Raw genomic sequence first — 16,433 nt, 5'->3', positions numbered from 1 at the left:
TGCATGTTCTGTAGAGCCTCTCATTAAATGCTCTTAGAATCTCATCTGTCCTTTGAAGGAACAAATTTGGAATTTGTAAATTTGTACCTCTGGTGATTTTTCTGGTTAAATAAATGCCTTGGTCTCTTTTAGGGGAGAAGATACTGAAGAAACCAATTGGCAAGGAGCTCCATAGCTCTGTTTGTGAACCACTAACCACAATTTGTTTGCCTTTCATGTCCCAGCCCAGAGCAGAACCGGCTTTCAGAATGCGAGGAACAAGCAAAGGCATCGAAGAAAGGAATGTGGAGTGAGGGCAACGGTTCACACACCATCCGGGACCTCAAATACACCATTGAGAACCCAAGGCACTTTGTGGACTCACACCACCAGAAGCCAGTCAATGGTGAGGATGGCAGGAAAAGGCTGACAGACTCAGGGTGATTTCTTTCTGTTTGCTCTCTTTGATTCTTGGGGTTTATAAGATCCAGTGAGTCTTTCTTTTGCTTATTTAGTATCCAAAGGGAATCCTTAAGGGTTAAAGAACACTGTGACATTTTAGAAGGGACTTTGAATTGGTTCACAAAGCTTACTACAGCTGTGTGTTGCTGAGGCTAGCCCTGTACTCCTGCTCATCATAAACTGTTAATATTTTGCACACTGTGTACTTTTTGTTCTCTCAAGGCTACTTAGACTAATGCTGAAAACTGAAGGGAGAAATACATTTCACACACATATAAACATATGACATATTTATATGCTATGTAGTTTTGCTCCTTGGGTCTCTTACTGACTACAGATTTAGAAGAATCTAAGCAAGGCCAGTGAGGGTTATTGGGTCTTTGGTGAGCATTCTAGGTTTTGGAGAGAAGAGGTGCAGGAGGCCTCAGGAGGTTCGGAAGCCAGAAGCAGGTTTGACCTGTGTTCTCCTGGACTCACCATGTGAGCTTTGCTCTTTAGCCAGTGCGTTTCTGTTTCTGTGAGGGAGGCTTCTCAGGCTTTTGGGCAGGAGATGGGTTAGATGCAGGTAGGTTGGGCATTGTGTAATCCTGGACCAACTTTCTCTAATGGTCAAAAATGTTTGTTCTATCATTCAGCTATCATTGAGCATGTTCGAGACGGCAGTGTGGTCCGTGCCCTGCTCCTTCCAGATCACTACCTTGTCACCGTCATGCTGTCAGGGATTAAGGTTAGACCACACACTCAGTTGCACAGTGGGTTTGGGGTTTGTGGAGTGTTTGTTGATGGGTAGATTTCTTTACTTGGGGAATATATATATATATATATATATATATATTTTTTTTTTTTTTTGTTCTAGGAGTCATTGGCTAGACTATTTTATATTTATTTTGGTTTAAGCTTCATAGTGAGACAGTTCTATTAGATTTAAAGTAATCAAGGCCTGTTTGGTGTGGGGCATCAAAGAGACCTTAAGACATGAAGCTAGGAATAAAGAGGAGGTCTGAGTGGCTCTGAAGCTTTGTAGATATGAATTGAGTTCATGTCCACCTATCCATGTGTGTTCTAAAGAATCAGGGATGGAAAGCAAGGTACTGCCGAATTGTCTGTTGGTAAAGGGACCATTTTAAAGGAAAGTAAACTGTTCCATGTGCTGTGTTTCATTTGTCTTTAACACAAACTTGATTGCTCTGGTGTTTTAAAGATGGTCAGAAGAGCAGCTTTTTGAACTCTTGAGTTCAGGCTGTGGCCCTCATGCCCCTTGGAAGCCTGGTGGGGTCACTGGCTCTCACCTCATCATTCCTCACTGTCCTTACTTTCCTTTAGTGCCCAACCTTTCGTCGGGAAACAGATGGGAGTGAAACACCGGAGCCCTTTGCTGCAGAAGCCAAGTTTTTCACCGAGTCTCGACTGCTTCAGAGAGATGTTCAGATCATTCTGGAGAGCTGCCACAATCAGAACCTTCTGGGTACCATCCTCCACCCGGTGAGTGGGCTGGACACCTGGGCTGATGGTCCGCCTTGTGTTCTGTTCGCTACTGTTTCTCTCTGTTCAGCATTGTTTCAAATCTTGGCAGGATTTTTCCTTTTTCTTTTTGTATTGTATTATCCATTGACTTGAGAGCCTTTTCTGTGCAGATACCATCAGTCATGTATCTAATTTGTGATTGTGCACAAATCACAAATCAGTGCATTGAGTTTTGTTTTTTTGTTTTTTTTTTTAAGGAAGTTCATCACAAGTGTTCCCTGCTTTATAAAGGGAAGTCTTTGAGTCTGGAAGTTGCCATTGCCAGTTGAAGGCTGGGGAGTAGGACTGGGGAAGTTTCATATGTAGGTCTAGAATTCAGCTCTCCTGGAGTACTGACATACCAATCAGAAGGAGACTGACACATGGAAAAATTATTTCCCATATTCTTATCTTTAACAATTCCCTCCTAATTCTGGAGCTTGGGTCTGGGGTTTTTATTTTTAATTTTTTTATGTTGTTAAAGTTGTGACTGTTGGGAATTTGACTCTGTTGTGTACCTTGATAGATGTGATATTCTTGCACAGGTAATGACCTTGCTTTGTGAGAACTAAGTGGATTTTCACCACTGTAATGGAGATGTAATACATGGTTAACCTGCTGTTACTTTTCCAGCTAGATGACTGCCACGATGGCCGCTGCAGAAGGTGGGCAGGCTTGGTTTGCAGGGTGCCAAGGTCATGTCTGTTTCTTCTGGAGTGCTGACTCTCTGGCCATGCCTGCCAGATGGTTCTGTGTCAAAGAAGAATATGAATTGTTATTCATCGGGCAAAATGTGGCGTGTGCAGTCTGCTCTTCAGCTCTCTGCCGATGGAGAGGAGAAAAAGTGCTGGTTCTTAGAAGGGGGGGAGGGAGGGGGGGTAAGGGGTAATCTCTTCTAAAGAGTAACACCCCCTGCCCCCCAAAGAACTATTTAAATGTCATTCCCTTCTGTGCCTCGAACATTTATTCGGCTTCTGTTAAGTAGCGTTGCTATGCTGGGTGTTGTTGGGACATGAGGCAAGGCTGCCAAGAGGAGGCAGAGTGGCATCCTGAGTCTTAGGTGTGATTCCTTAGAGAAACTACATTTTCCTATTTTAGAAAAATTGAAGTACCAGCTAGACGGTGGCTGCACTTGCAATGTCAGAAACAGAAAACTGATTTCTTGGTGCAACACTGTGTGATTTGTGTCTGTCTTCTCTTGTGCCTTGTCTCTTAGAATGGTAACATCACTGAACTCCTCCTGAAGGAAGGTTTTGCCCGCTGTGTGGACTGGTCAATTGCAGTTTACACCCGGGGTGCAGAAAAGCTGAGGGCAGCTGAGAGGTAAGGCCTGCCAGGGCACCTTGCTAAGCATTTCAGGGAAAGAAGCTGGCCATCGTCTCTCACCCGTCTGTCTCATTGCCTATTTTATTTCAGTAAGGGAATTGGGAAAGGATAGCATGGCTGTCCTGTCAAGTGACTCACATATTAAAATTTAGGTCTATGTTAGTTTAATGGCTGGAAATAAAGGCTTAGTATGTGTATGTGAGTGTGCCCATGCCATGATGTGTGGAAGGCAAAGAACAACTTGTGTTGAGTTTGTTCTTTCTTTCTACCACAGGGGATTGAGCTCAGGTACTTCACTGTGGTGGCAAGGACTTTTACCTGCTGAGCCTTGCCAGCCCATCTGACATTTTTCCTTACTTGATTTACTTCTTAACTGTTTCTTAGTCACTTTCCTCCAAGTTTCCCTATCAAGTGTTCTAGCTTTAGGAGTTTGAAGTAAATGATGGAATGAATTGCTTATCCGCTGCTCCAAACAGGCAAGCTTAGAACTATGAAGAAGAGGTAGAGCCTGTGGCTTCTATACCAGGACCAGGCCATTACAGGCTGATGGCCTAATGACCTGTGGCTTCTATACCAGGACCCGGCCATTACAGGCTGATGGCCTAATGACCTGTGGCTTCTATACAAGGACCAGGCCATTACAGGCTGATGGCCCAATGTGTTTGAAAGTGTATTTGAATTTTAAGTTCTGTATTTCTGAGGTGATGGCAATCTTCCAGAAGTCAGAAACGAGCATTTTAAAGATTGGTAGCTTGTTCAGGTATAGCTAGATGTTTTGAGCTCACATGTGGTGGCGTGGATGGAAGAAAATAAAGAAGGTAACAAGCGTAATTGAAGGGGAACAATGCCATGTAAGCCTGGATCTCCAACTCCAGGAGAGGGGTGAGCAAGCGGAAGAGGAAATTAGTCCTGACAGTGGCCGTCCTTCAGCTTCCCGGCATCGAACCTTAGCTCAGAATCTTACAATTACAGTGGCTTTGTTAATTTGGTTTTTGCCATTCATGTGTACAGGTGAGAAAAAAAAAGAATGATTCTTGTACTTGTTAGGTGTTTGCTCAGGACTTGTATGTACATCTTCCTGTGCCTATAAGCAGACATTTGTAAGTTTTCCTGGAAACATACTTTAATCTGGGACACTGGATAGGATATATCTGATAAGTCTATATTGTTTGATAAAAAGCCAGAGGGATGGCTTAATTTTTCAGAAGTTGTATATAGTGCCGCAATTAAATTGGAAAGATATAAGTCTTGTAGATGAAGCACTTCAAATACTTATTATTCTGTGATGCTCAATTTCTTGCTTGGTTCAGAAACTTCTATTTTCTACTCATTACTGTTCTAAGTTATTATTTTGGTTGATAATTTTCTTGATAATTTTTAAGTTCCAGCTTGTCTTTGAAGAAAGTGAGTACAATTAGAATAATATCTATGGTTTCTAACAGTTGTAGGAGATTGTTTTTTAAAGAGAGTCACTGTAAAAGAGGCTTAGGCCAGAGAATGCAAATCATATCTCACTGTATGATCGCTTGTCTGCTGTTTTGTGTTGCATACATGAGCTACTTGCATTGTGGGTACAATTACGTGCTTTCTGTTTTTTCCAGCTCCTGCCTCCTTCTTTGTCTTTTTCTGTTTTAGTGTTGCCTAGAAGGCCGGTTGCAGTACAGCTCTCAGAAAGCCTCGCTGTCTCCCTTTGCACATGCATCCACTTAGTCATGAACAGTTTAAGAGAGCTGTTCATTGATTTTTTTTTTTCCTTCTTCTTCTTCTTCTTCTTTTTTTCAATCGTTACACATATTCTCAGTCTCCTACTCATGTCTGACTTAGAAAATAATTTACTTTGCTTAGTATTTTGAAATGAATTTCTGACAACATGGTTTTTGAACTTTTATTAATGAATGATGTCTATTTTTTCCAAGTACACTTTAGATACCCTATATTGATATTTTCTGAATTGAATCTGATAGCTGATAACCCCTTTTACAATTCAAATGGCAACCAGGCAGGCCTGTGACTCTTGAAGAATGTTTTCATGTATATCTTCTAATACTCACTCAGAAGATACTCATACGCCAGAGTCAATCACTCAGGTGGCCTTGTGCTTTCTGAGCTCAGACATTTGCATACCCGATCTCAGTTGGCCATTCAGAAGTTTACCATGTACATTTTTTTCTTTGTTTCGTTTTGTTTTTTGAGACAGGATTTTTCCGTGTAGTCTAGGCTATCATTGAGCTCACACACATCTGCCCGCCTCTGCCTCCCAAGTGCTGGGAGTGTGTGCCGCCACTGTGATGCTTCTTCTGTTCTCTGTATACTTTACGTTTATAGTCAGACTATGCTCTTCTCTGGGTCTTTCCACAGGGTAGGGTAGGATTTCCTGCTTAACCTGCTCCCATGCTGGCGCTGGCTTCAAGCACAATGGACTGGCCCGTGAATGATCTCGCATCCTTGTTTTGTTGCCAGGTTTGCCAAGGAGCGCAGGCTGAGAATATGGAGAGACTATGTGCCTCCCACTGCTAATTTGGACCAAAAGGACAAGCAGTTCGTGGCCAAGGTGAGTCATTCTCAGCATGTTGATATGCAGAGTGGACATTGCCAGGCCAGTGATGATACAAGGATCTGAGCAATTAGAAATGCTGTAGCTCCTGACTGTTACAGAGAAGACTCCACCGTGTGTGTGTGTGTGTGTGTGTGTGTGTGTGTGTGTGTGTGTGTGTGTGTGTGTGTGTTTCTCAATTAGCCTAGCTTCATTATAAGTTCTTGGATTAATGTCGTGAGCATTGCTAGATCAAAATAGCTCTCATACCTGAGATATCTTTTATTTGCTTTGCTTTGCAGCTGGCAATAGGGATTCCCTGTGTCGTCAGCTTTCTTTTTATTTTCTCTGGAACTCTTGTGGTGGTTTCACTGTTTTCACCGCCTTGAATTCTTTACTGACTGATGTGTGTTGGGGGTGGATTGCTTGCTTCCTAGGGAACTAGAGCTGTTCAGTACATTAAGTGGTTAGATCATTAGTGCTGAGCAAAAGATTTCCTTTGTAAGGTTTCGGGGGTAGAGTTCTATGCATTCCTAAATCGTATGAAGTTTTCAGTGTAGCTTTGCTTTTGCTAAGAGGCACTGAAGATTTTGCCTATTTAGGCAAAATGTGGTTAAAGAAACGTATTTGTGGATGAACATTGGGTGTCTCCATCAGATAACCATGAATTGAGGTTGGAAAGTCACTAGGTGGCACTGTCAGCTTGCAAAATCCCCAAACTATTTTATAAATGTAAAATTTTTATAAAGACTCTTGAGGCATTGGCTGATGGATCCCCCCCCCCCCCCCCCCGGTCTCTTCTCTCTTTCCATGTTGAAAGTAATAGGTTTCAGAGCGCAACTGGTCTCTCCCCTCCTTAGCAGGTATCTAAGTAGCTGTTAGGGGATGGCAGTCATCACTCTCTTTAGTGGACATGAACAGCGGTGTCTATGGGGGCAGAGTTGCCAGTGCACCCTCTATATTTTGAGGTAGAATACAATGGCTCTTTGCTTCCTTTTTCTGAGGTCTGTGGTGTTGTGCACTTGGACATGGGCTGCTTTGCCATCTTGAAGCTCATTTAGTTTTGCTTACATGTCCTGTAAGTAAGAGTGTACCTACACAATGGATGGCCGGCCATCCACTCAGCAGGGAGATGGATCTTCAGTTTGCTAACATTCCTGAGAGGCTGTGAGACCAGCGATGTAGGTGAGGTTTAGAAATGTGTCCCTGGCCTGCTCTCTGTCTAGTCGATCCTACTGACTGGGGAACTAACGGGTTGCTAGTAAAGAAAGAATTCTAAAGAAGTAAATGACTGAGCCCTGCATCCTTGCCTGCCTGCCTGCCTGTCTGTCTGTCTAAAACAGGGCCTCACAGTTTTTCATGTTAACCACCAAATAGCCATCGTCTTGCCTCTGCCTCACCATACTGGGATTACAGGCACGTGTTCATTTTAAATATGCTGTGTTGCCTACTTGAAAAAGGAGGAATGGCTACTGCAACATTTCTTCCACTTTTAAAATCTAGGATTTCTTGTTGTCTGGGTTTTGTTTTGTTTTGTTTTTTTAAACACAGTGTCTTGATACTCATCACAATTAAGTTTTACTGATTACATTGCCAAAGTGAGGTTTATGAAGGATAACGCTTTCCTTAGAATGTTAATGTAAATGTAGGTCGTTTAAAAAAAAAGAATTACTTATTTTCTGTCTGAGAACACTGCTGCTTTCTTCAGACACATCAGAAGAGGGCATCAGATCCCATTACAGATGGTTGTGAGCCACTGTCTGCTTGGAATTGAACTCAGGACCTGTGGAAGGGCAGTCACTGCTCTTAACTGCTGAGCCATCTCTCCAGCCCCAAATTTAGATCATTTAATGGAAGCCCATTTACAAAAATATTTGTGGATAGAAAAACGATCTTTATGTTTTCTTGAATTTAAAACGTTTTGAGTATCACTTTTGTATGTGAAGCAGTAGTCGAGCACAGAGGAGGTAAGCAAACACTCCTTCTTGAAGAGTTGTGACGAGCTTGGCTTCTACATTAGGCTGTTCATACTGCCCATCTCAGGACTGGCCAACCATAGCCCCTGGGTCAAATATGATACTATTCCCAGTAGTACATGCCTTGTGGATTTTATAAAGAAAAAGACTAATGTGTGGCATGTAAAAGTTAGGTGAAATTCAATTCTACTGTCCTGAGTAAATGCTGTCTGGCCATGTGTACTTGTTTAAGTGTTGTCTGAGGCTTTTTTTTTCTTCTTTGAGGCTAGGGTCTCTGTATGAAGTTCTAGTTGACTTAGAACTCTCTGTGAAAACTGGGCCTTGAACTCACAAACCTCCCCCTGCCTGTACCCTCCAAATCTAGGATTAAAGACATGTACTGCCATGCTAGTGACTCTCTTCATGTCCCAGTATCGGGTTGTTAATGGGGTATGTAATTGTTACTGAACTGTTCAGTAGCCTGAAAAGCTTAAAATATTTATTTATGAATGGAATATTTATTATCTGGCTCTTTACATTGTTGTGACCAAGTATCTCACAGGAACAATTTGAGGAGTGGTGTTTTTTTGGATATGGCGTCACGGCTGGATAGGCATGTCACCAGCCTTTAAGGCCCATCACTAGTGACTTACATCTGCCAAATAAATGACACATTGCAGGGGTTCTTTACTCTTCCAAATCAATACCATCATCTGGGAAGCAAGACTCCAGACATTAGACTGTAGGGAACATCACACACTCAAACTGTGCCAGCCCTTTTGCTCAGAGAGCATTGGTGTGACATCAGGAGATTGAGATGAATACAATCCAGGTACGTTCTTTCATGAAGAACAAGAGACTCCAAAAGGAAAACAGTATTCGGTTACATGTTCATCATCTCACCGTAGACGGCAGCCACGTTGTTCATTTGACATGAAGCCCATGGTAGTGATCTTGAACTCCTGACCTTCTGCCTGTACCTCTCAAGTGCTTCCATTACAGACATGTGACACCAGGCTTGTCCATGTCAAGAACTTTGAGCAGTTGGCTCTTTTGTACCTCTGAATACAAGATTTATTTGTTATTTTTCCTTCTTAGTAAGCATAACACCTTTACTTCATTCCACAAGAGAAAACATTTAAATTTCTCATTCGAACACAAATATTCACATGGGCATACACATGGTCTTCCCCATTTTTCCAATATGATTATGACTTTATTTAAATTAATAGTCGGTATTTACTTTGTAAAACAAATTCTTTATTAAGAGCTTTATTGCATAGCAAAGCTAATTTTTATTTCCTATACTTTGTGTGTTCTCTGAAGTTAATATTGTTTTTAAACATTTGCATGTAAATATATTACACACATTATTAATTCAACTCTCAGATTTTCTGCCTGTATGATTTTTTTGTCTCAAAACATCCATTCAGTTTGCTCCTCTTACTTTTGGTAATTCTGTCTTGAGACCTGGGCAGTGCCAACCTGGACTAACAGATTGTCTTTTCTCACAGTATGAATTTTACCCTCAGACTTCTTTGCCATTATCATAGGTGGTTTCTTTGTCTTGCTTTAGATTAGGACTATGCTTTCTGCACCCTGTGGATTTTCCTTTATTCACTCCATCATTTTCGTGGCATACTTGTTCCTTTCTTCATGACAGCAGACTAGTTGAGGTAATCTTTGAAGCCACTCCATTTATCCTTCGTTAGTCATCCAGTCTACCATGCCAGAAGCCATTTTCCAGGAGTCCTGATACAGGATTGCTGAGAGGTCATTTAGGTTTCTTAGTTTAGTTTCCTTAATTTCCTAAATTTCCTAGGATTTTGTTGTCATCTAGTCCCCCCACCCCTTTTGGTGATCTGAATGACTGATATTTTTTCATCCATGTATGAGTCTTTTTCTTTCTAGAAAGAATTATGGAAACCCTTTAATGATGTAATGTTGTTCTCCAGTCTTAGACCTCCAGGTTCACGTCTCCCCTAAACGGCTTTGTCACCTTTCATTTATTTTCTCTGTCCTTCCTTTCCCAGAACTGCTCACATTTGAAAGCTGTACTTGGTGGCTAATGTTTGCAGCTTTCCTTCTTATTTTCTTTGTCTTAAAAAACATGTTTTATTGTTGTTTTTGAGATGAAGGTTGTATTGTATAACCTGTGCTTATCTTGAATTTAAGATTCTCCTTCCTCAGCCTCCAAAGTGCTGGGATTATAGGCATGCATGCTCCCCCCCCCTCCTTATTTATCCTTTCATTTCTAAGAATTTCATTTGTTCAAATGCATCTCTTCTCTTGCTATTTAAAACCAAACATCTAAAACTTGTTTCAGGTCATCTAGTTCTCTGAAGAATTACCTTTCAGTCTACAGTTTTCCTTTGTGTTCCTTGTGTCCTTCTGTTGGTTATTTTGGTCCACCATTTTTCATATTAGAGGCTCCTCAGGTATTTGATGGACTCTGGTTGTTTTTCATTTAAGAATAAGGTTTTAAAATACTAAGTTACAAGCATTGAGACTGTGTGGATTTTGGGCATATGTCTTGAAGTCTAGCAGCTGTTTCAAAGATTTGAAGGCAGTCTTGGTTTTCAGCTCCTTCGTTGTTACTTAAGATGCTGGATTTGGTAGTTCCGGAGTCTTTCTGGACAGCTAGGGAGAGGGAGTGGGGCTTCCGCACTCTTATCAGCTCACCTGTTCAGTCTCCTCACTCCTGCCACAGGATTTGGTTTTTAGTGAGCCTGTGGAGTGAGCTAGTCATCCATTTACACACTGGCTTTCAGGATCTTATGGCTGGCAGACCTGGTCTCAGATTATCTTTATATTCTTGAGTTTATGTTAAGTAGATGACTAGGTGGGCTAAACACATCCTTTAATTTGTTGTTGTTGTTGTTTGTTTGTTTAATAATTGTTTAGAGAAGGAACCAAAAAAAAAAAGCATTTGGATCAACTTCCTTGATTGGTACCTAATATTTCACTGTAAAGCTATACCATAATTTATTTAACTAGTCTCCAGAAGGTTGCTATTCATGTAAGCTGGTGATTTTTCCCATACTTTGAAAGTGTAGTGAGTGTCTGTAAATGCTAGTTATTTCCTTAGAGGTAGTTGGAATATTTTTGCAAATAGGTCTTCAGAACTATTAACTGATAGAAGTAGGCTTATTTTCTGATATGTGCCCAAAGAAGGATTGGTCAACATTTTCTGAAAGGAATATATAATGAATATTTGTTAGGCTTTACACCTCACTGGTTTTTGTAACCCCAAACCCAGCTGTAGCTCAATAGTAATTTTTAAATAATTGAAAACGTTAGGAGGTGGGGGTGTAGCTCATTGGCAGAATGTTTGCCAAGTATGTGTGTGGGCCTAAATTCAATCCTTAGTTCCATTATCACTCCCCCCACAACCCCTTCAATACACACAAAAATGGTGTGTTAATGCCCAGGAAGTTCTCAAGGCAGTCTAACAAAGGTCTTTATGGCCTGGGGCCCTCACACCCACAGTTTAAAGTCCCACAGGCCTCCCCAATCAATTCCAAATAGGGGCTATTTCACAGTTACTGTGCTGTACAGGAGCTAATTCTACAGGACATCACTAAAATCATCTGAAATCCTTGAAAAGGTAACTCCTGACCTCTTCGGTGGGGACTTCTGGGTCTCCTAGTTGAATTCTGAAAAGCTGTAGATGGGTCTTTGTCAAGAGGGTCACTGTGAGAAATCTGAAAACTCAGCTAAGGATTTTCTTATACATCTGGCCTGTTGAAAAATTGGTTTTCATCATCTGCTTAAGCAGTTTTATCCCTGAAAGAAAGAAATGCAAAGGAGGCCTCTTCTTGTCTCTCCAGGTTAGCAGAGAAGCATGTTCCCTTCACAGCGATTAGCTGAGCCTGCCTAAGACTTTTGTGCCTGTTGTGGCCTGCCAGTTCCCTGCCTGCCTTCCCTGTGGCGTTTTAGCTGATCTGTGCAGTTTGTAGCCATATGGTCCCCTGAGCACGTGGCTTGGCTTCCCTGTCCTTACTGCTGGATCTGTGGGCATTGCAGATTTCACAGTCCTGAATAGCATTGTTGGGGGCAGGGGGAAGGCTTGTCACCAAGAGATGCCTTCTCACTGCCCTGCTTGTTAGAGACCTTCTCTGCTTGATAGCATAAACAACACTCAACATTGTGTTTTGAAAAGATGTAAAATTACACAAACTCCTTCCTTCAAGCTTATTCTTTGAGACTTTGCTTGAGAGCTCATGTAGTTGGCTGGCATTGAGAGCCAAAGCCAACATTGGAGAGCAGGTTGTAAGGTAACTAGGGCTGCAGCATGGATCTGCTAGAGTGGAGGTATTTAGTCAGCATGGGCCTGACTTTGCCCCAGCCACTTTTTGCTTTGATTCTAGTTCCCGAATTCTTCAGCATCATGGCTGTAGACGTTTGACATGAGGGTTCTGAGATCCCTTCCCCTAGTTTACTTCCTTGAAGGATCTATACCGATTGGTTTACCATGGCATGCCATTACACGGTTGTTACATTACCCTTAGTGAATATTGCTGTGGTGGACTGTCCCCTGTGCTTGTCATCTTTGTATAGCCTGCTTTAGGGAAATGTCTCTGTAAGTCCTTTGCCTGCTCTTCAGTTTTTAAAAATTGTTTGTAGTGCTGGGTGTGGAACTCAGGGTTTTTTTCCCATTTTTAATTGCACTGCTTGATTTTGTTGTTAAATTATAGGAATTTTGCGAATATTCTGAGCATTAAGTCTTTGTCAGATACATGATTTAGAAGTGCCATCTTACATTTTGTGGGCTGCCTTTTACTATTAGTTGTACTTTGGTGCACAATCTAATTTACTATTTTCATTATTATGTTTGTCTTTGGTTTTTATATCCAATAGATCATTGCCAAGTGCAAAACAGTGATGTTTTTGCCCTGTGATTTCTGTTAAGATATTTAACGTTTCATATTTAAGTCACCGATCCAGTTTAAGTCAGTCTTTAGTGTAGTACCAAGGCTCCAGCTAGATCATTCATGCCTTCAGCTTTCCGTATTGTCTGTTGTAGACTGCCTTTCCTCACCTATTGAATTCCCATCCTTGTCCACACCCACCTGACCACAAATGCAAAGCTTCATTTTTGTCCTTTTTCACTCGTCTGAATTGCCAAGTCTTTATGACAGTACTATATGTTTTCTATTATTGTAGCTTTGTAGTAACTTTTGAGATAAAGAAACATGTGCTATCCAGTTTTGTTATTTTTGCCTATTTGGTGGCCCTTTGAGCTCCAAAGTGAAATTTTTTTTTAACATGTTTTTCTATTTCTGCAAGGCCGGATCAAACCGATGTCAAACAACCTGTCAGGGCACTTTGGGTGCTCATTTAAGTAGTACATGTAGTAAGCCATGAACAATACCAATTGGCTGGTTAGCTTACTTTGTTTCTTAATACTATGGTAAAAATACCCTGACAAAACTTAAACAGTAAATGAATACTTCTAGTGTTCATTGGCTCTTCTAGCTTAGGCTACCAAATCCACATTCTAGTCACAGTATATTTCCAGTGGCCTAACAACCACACAGGTCTGTGACAGCAACACCTCACACCTGCGACTGATTTCTCTCCTAGCTTTTCTCTCCTCTTGCTATAGTAAAACTGACTAAAAGAAACCCACAGGAAGTTCCTTTAGCTTATAGCCCATCATGGCAGGGAAGTTGTAGTAGAGGAGCCTAAGGAACTAGTTTTATTGTATCCATAGTCAGAACAAGGTAACACTGAATGTGTGCATGCATGCCAGTGCCCAGCGCCTGCCTACTCTCCTTTTCATTCTGCCCAGGCCCAGGCTGTGACTGATGGTGCTGATGGCGGTGCTAGTGATGGTGGTGCTAGTGATGGTGGTGGTGCTAGTGATGGTGGTGCTAGTGATGGTGGTGGTGCTGATGGTGGTGCTAGTGATGGTGGTGGTGCTAGTGATGGTGGTGGTGCTAGTGATGGTGGTGGTGCTAGTGATGGTGGTGTTGATGATGGTGGTTCTGGTTTGTGATCTTCCTACCTCAGTTAACCAACTTAAGAAAATGCCTTACAGGCATGCTCAAGGACTAATCTCTGGGTTGGTTCTAGATTTTGTCAAGTTTACAACAGTATTAATATGTATCACACATAGCCTGTGCACACAGATTACCTGTAAATCTGTGAAACATTGTATATTAAAAGAAAGTAAAAGTAGTTACATTTGGGATTTTGATAGAATTGTATCAAATTGACAAAATCAAACCAACCAACATCCCAGCAAAAATAATATTGACATTGGCAATATTAGATCTTATCCATAATCATGGATATGGTTCCATTTATCTTTTGTCTAACGTTTTTATCTGTGTGCATGGTAAATGTGTGCAAAAGTCTGTGCAGGCCAATAGTTAGGTAAAATGGCAAGCTACAAAGTTCCTGAAATCCTCTTGTTCCTGCCTCTCAGTACTGGGATTCTGGGCATGCCTGTCACACTCACCTTTTTTCATGGGTGTTGTGAAGGTAGAGCGATCTCAGCTGAGGTCCTCGTGCCCAGGGAGCCCTTTGTCTACTAAGCCACTTCTCAAGCTCCCTCAGTGTTTTTTAGTTTGCACTGTATATATTTTTACTTCCTTGGTTGTTCCTAAGCAGTTTGCTGTTTGTGATGCTTGCTACTGGGGATAAAATTTAGATGTTATTGTTAGTATATAGAAATTGCTGATTTTTGTCTTCCACTACTTTATTAATTCATGAGTTGATTTAATAATATTTGAGAAATCTTGGAGTTTTCTTCATATATGTCTTATGAACAGTTTAATTTTATTATTCCCCAAAAATTTGTATGCCTTTTATTTGTTTTTCTGCTTAATTGCTAAATTTATGCTGAATGCAAGTAACTTTTTGATAAAACTTTAGGACTGGCCAATATATTTTTTTTATATAGCCATTCAGAGATGGCAAAATACAAACAAATGAAAAATTTGTCACTCGCCTGACCTTTGTCAAAGAAGGAACTACATGATGATAAGGAAGTTGTAGGGATGTTTGGCCAGAACATCAGCTTCCACCGGACTACAGATGGGCTAGGACTTGTCTGGAAGATTTCATTAGCTGTCCAGTTTGCAGATGGATTAGAAGAGGTTAAGGAATATTCTTAGGATGGTTCCAGAACAGTTAATGCTGAGAGTCCATTGCTGCCCTAATGTCCTTTGTGTGAGTATGGTGCATGGTAATTGATGAACCAATATAGATATGCTGGTATTAAATGAAGTCATCATTTTATTTAGATTTCTCTTAATATCTTTTTTCTTTCTCATTAATATTAAATTTGCTTATTTTACCTCCTTACAACATCTTAGACTCTCCTGTTTTCCTTGTGCCCTTGATTGTTTTGGGGAGTTGTGAGGTAGTTTGTAAGGTGTCACCCACTCATAGAAATTTGTCTGATGTGCAGCGTCCTCTTAGTTATTTCTGATAATATTTGGTTATACCAGGATATTGCTATAATTATTAACTTTTATTAAAAGCAAGCTTGCATTTGTACTTTTATGATGGACGACAGAGACTAAGCGTAGTACATGATCCTAGGTACAGGAGAAAGGTCAGATGTCAGAGATCAGTGAGGCGAAGGGCATGGATTTCATTTCTGATGGGCGGTCTCATGAAAGGGCAGTCCCCGGTTGTCCTGTAGAAGCCCTGTTTGGTTTGATGGGCTCTCTGTCTCTTTCTATACCAAGACTGGTATAGAGTTTTGTTGGGTGTGTATGCAGTGCTGACATATTGGAGGTGTCTGTACCTCAGAAGGTGGTTGTAAGCATGCATCAACTGATGCATGCTGCAGGACTCTACGGAGCCAAATAGAACAGCCCCTGGATTCACAGTGAGCATTGAAGGGGCCTGTGCAGATTGTCACTATGGCAGGGGACCAAAGAAAGGATCAGTATTTCTTTTGTCCTGACACAGCTCAGTAGTTCTCTTGACAGTGGTGGCCTTTAGCCTATATCTTACCATCATGAAAACATTTTTCCCTTTGCAACTAGACTTCAAGTGATGCAGAAGGAATTGGATTTAGTGTGTGATCTTGAGTCCAGATGGTGACTTGTTCCTTATAGATTTCTGCTCCTGAGCCTTGGGTGATCTCTTGGTGTGTCTGTATGAGGATGGTGTGGTTAGAGATCTGTAGCTTATACTTCAGTTCTCCTGATGAAAAGCTCCCTAAGAAATATAGCCATTCAAGGGTGGTCTATAACTGAGGTGATGAGCAGGCTCTGGGTGGGGTCCACTCTGCATTTTACTTACTGCACAGTGTGTGTCGATACCCAGTAGTTTATCGCTTCTTCCATGTCTCTGTAAGCAATTGCTGTTTGCTGGGCAGTAATGGCACCGTTTACAGAGGAGTAGACACCCCCCCCCCCCCACACACACAGGTGCACACTTCCTTTCTTCCCTTCTGCCCTCCCTCCGAAAGCTGAGCCTTGCATCCCTTGGCAGCATCTGAGTGTGCAGCTCTGAAGAGGAGGTTGCTAATCAGGGATATGCCAAGCAGAGAATCTGCTGCTGTGGCCTAAAATTTAAGCTTCAAGAATCCATTTGCTACTGTCGCTAACATGTTATAAGGGTGACGAACACCAGCCTTGTCAGAGGGGATGCTTAGATCCTCCCATTCTGGGAAAGGGGGAAGGTGTGACGACACTGTGATACTTTCCCTG

General features: G+C 41.5%; 1 protein-coding gene across 1 annotated transcript in view; it reads left to right on the top strand.

Annotated features, from left to right (window-relative positions):
- Positions 1–16,433, top strand: part of Snd1 (staphylococcal nuclease and tudor domain containing 1) — a 404,634-nt gene that overhangs the window by 44,450 nt on the left and 343,751 nt on the right. Inside the window, exons 5-9 of the mRNA XM_021164222.3 lie at positions 225–385; positions 1,077–1,168; positions 1,765–1,923; positions 3,161–3,267; positions 5,731–5,821. Coding sequence (XP_021019881.1) covers positions 225–385; positions 1,077–1,168; positions 1,765–1,923; positions 3,161–3,267; positions 5,731–5,821 — 610 coding nt within the window. The remainder of the gene's footprint in view (positions 1–224; positions 386–1,076; positions 1,169–1,764; positions 1,924–3,160; positions 3,268–5,730; positions 5,822–16,433) is intronic.

The sequence above is a fragment of the Mus caroli genome, unplaced genomic scaffold, assembly GCF_978045245.1.
Source record: "Mus caroli unplaced genomic scaffold, Mus_caroli_1 scaffold_7, whole genome shotgun sequence".
NCBI lineage: Eukaryota > Metazoa > Chordata > Mammalia > Rodentia > Muridae > Mus > Mus caroli.
Note: the sequence above shows the minus strand (reverse complement) of the source record. Positions and strands in the feature narration are given on the sequence as shown.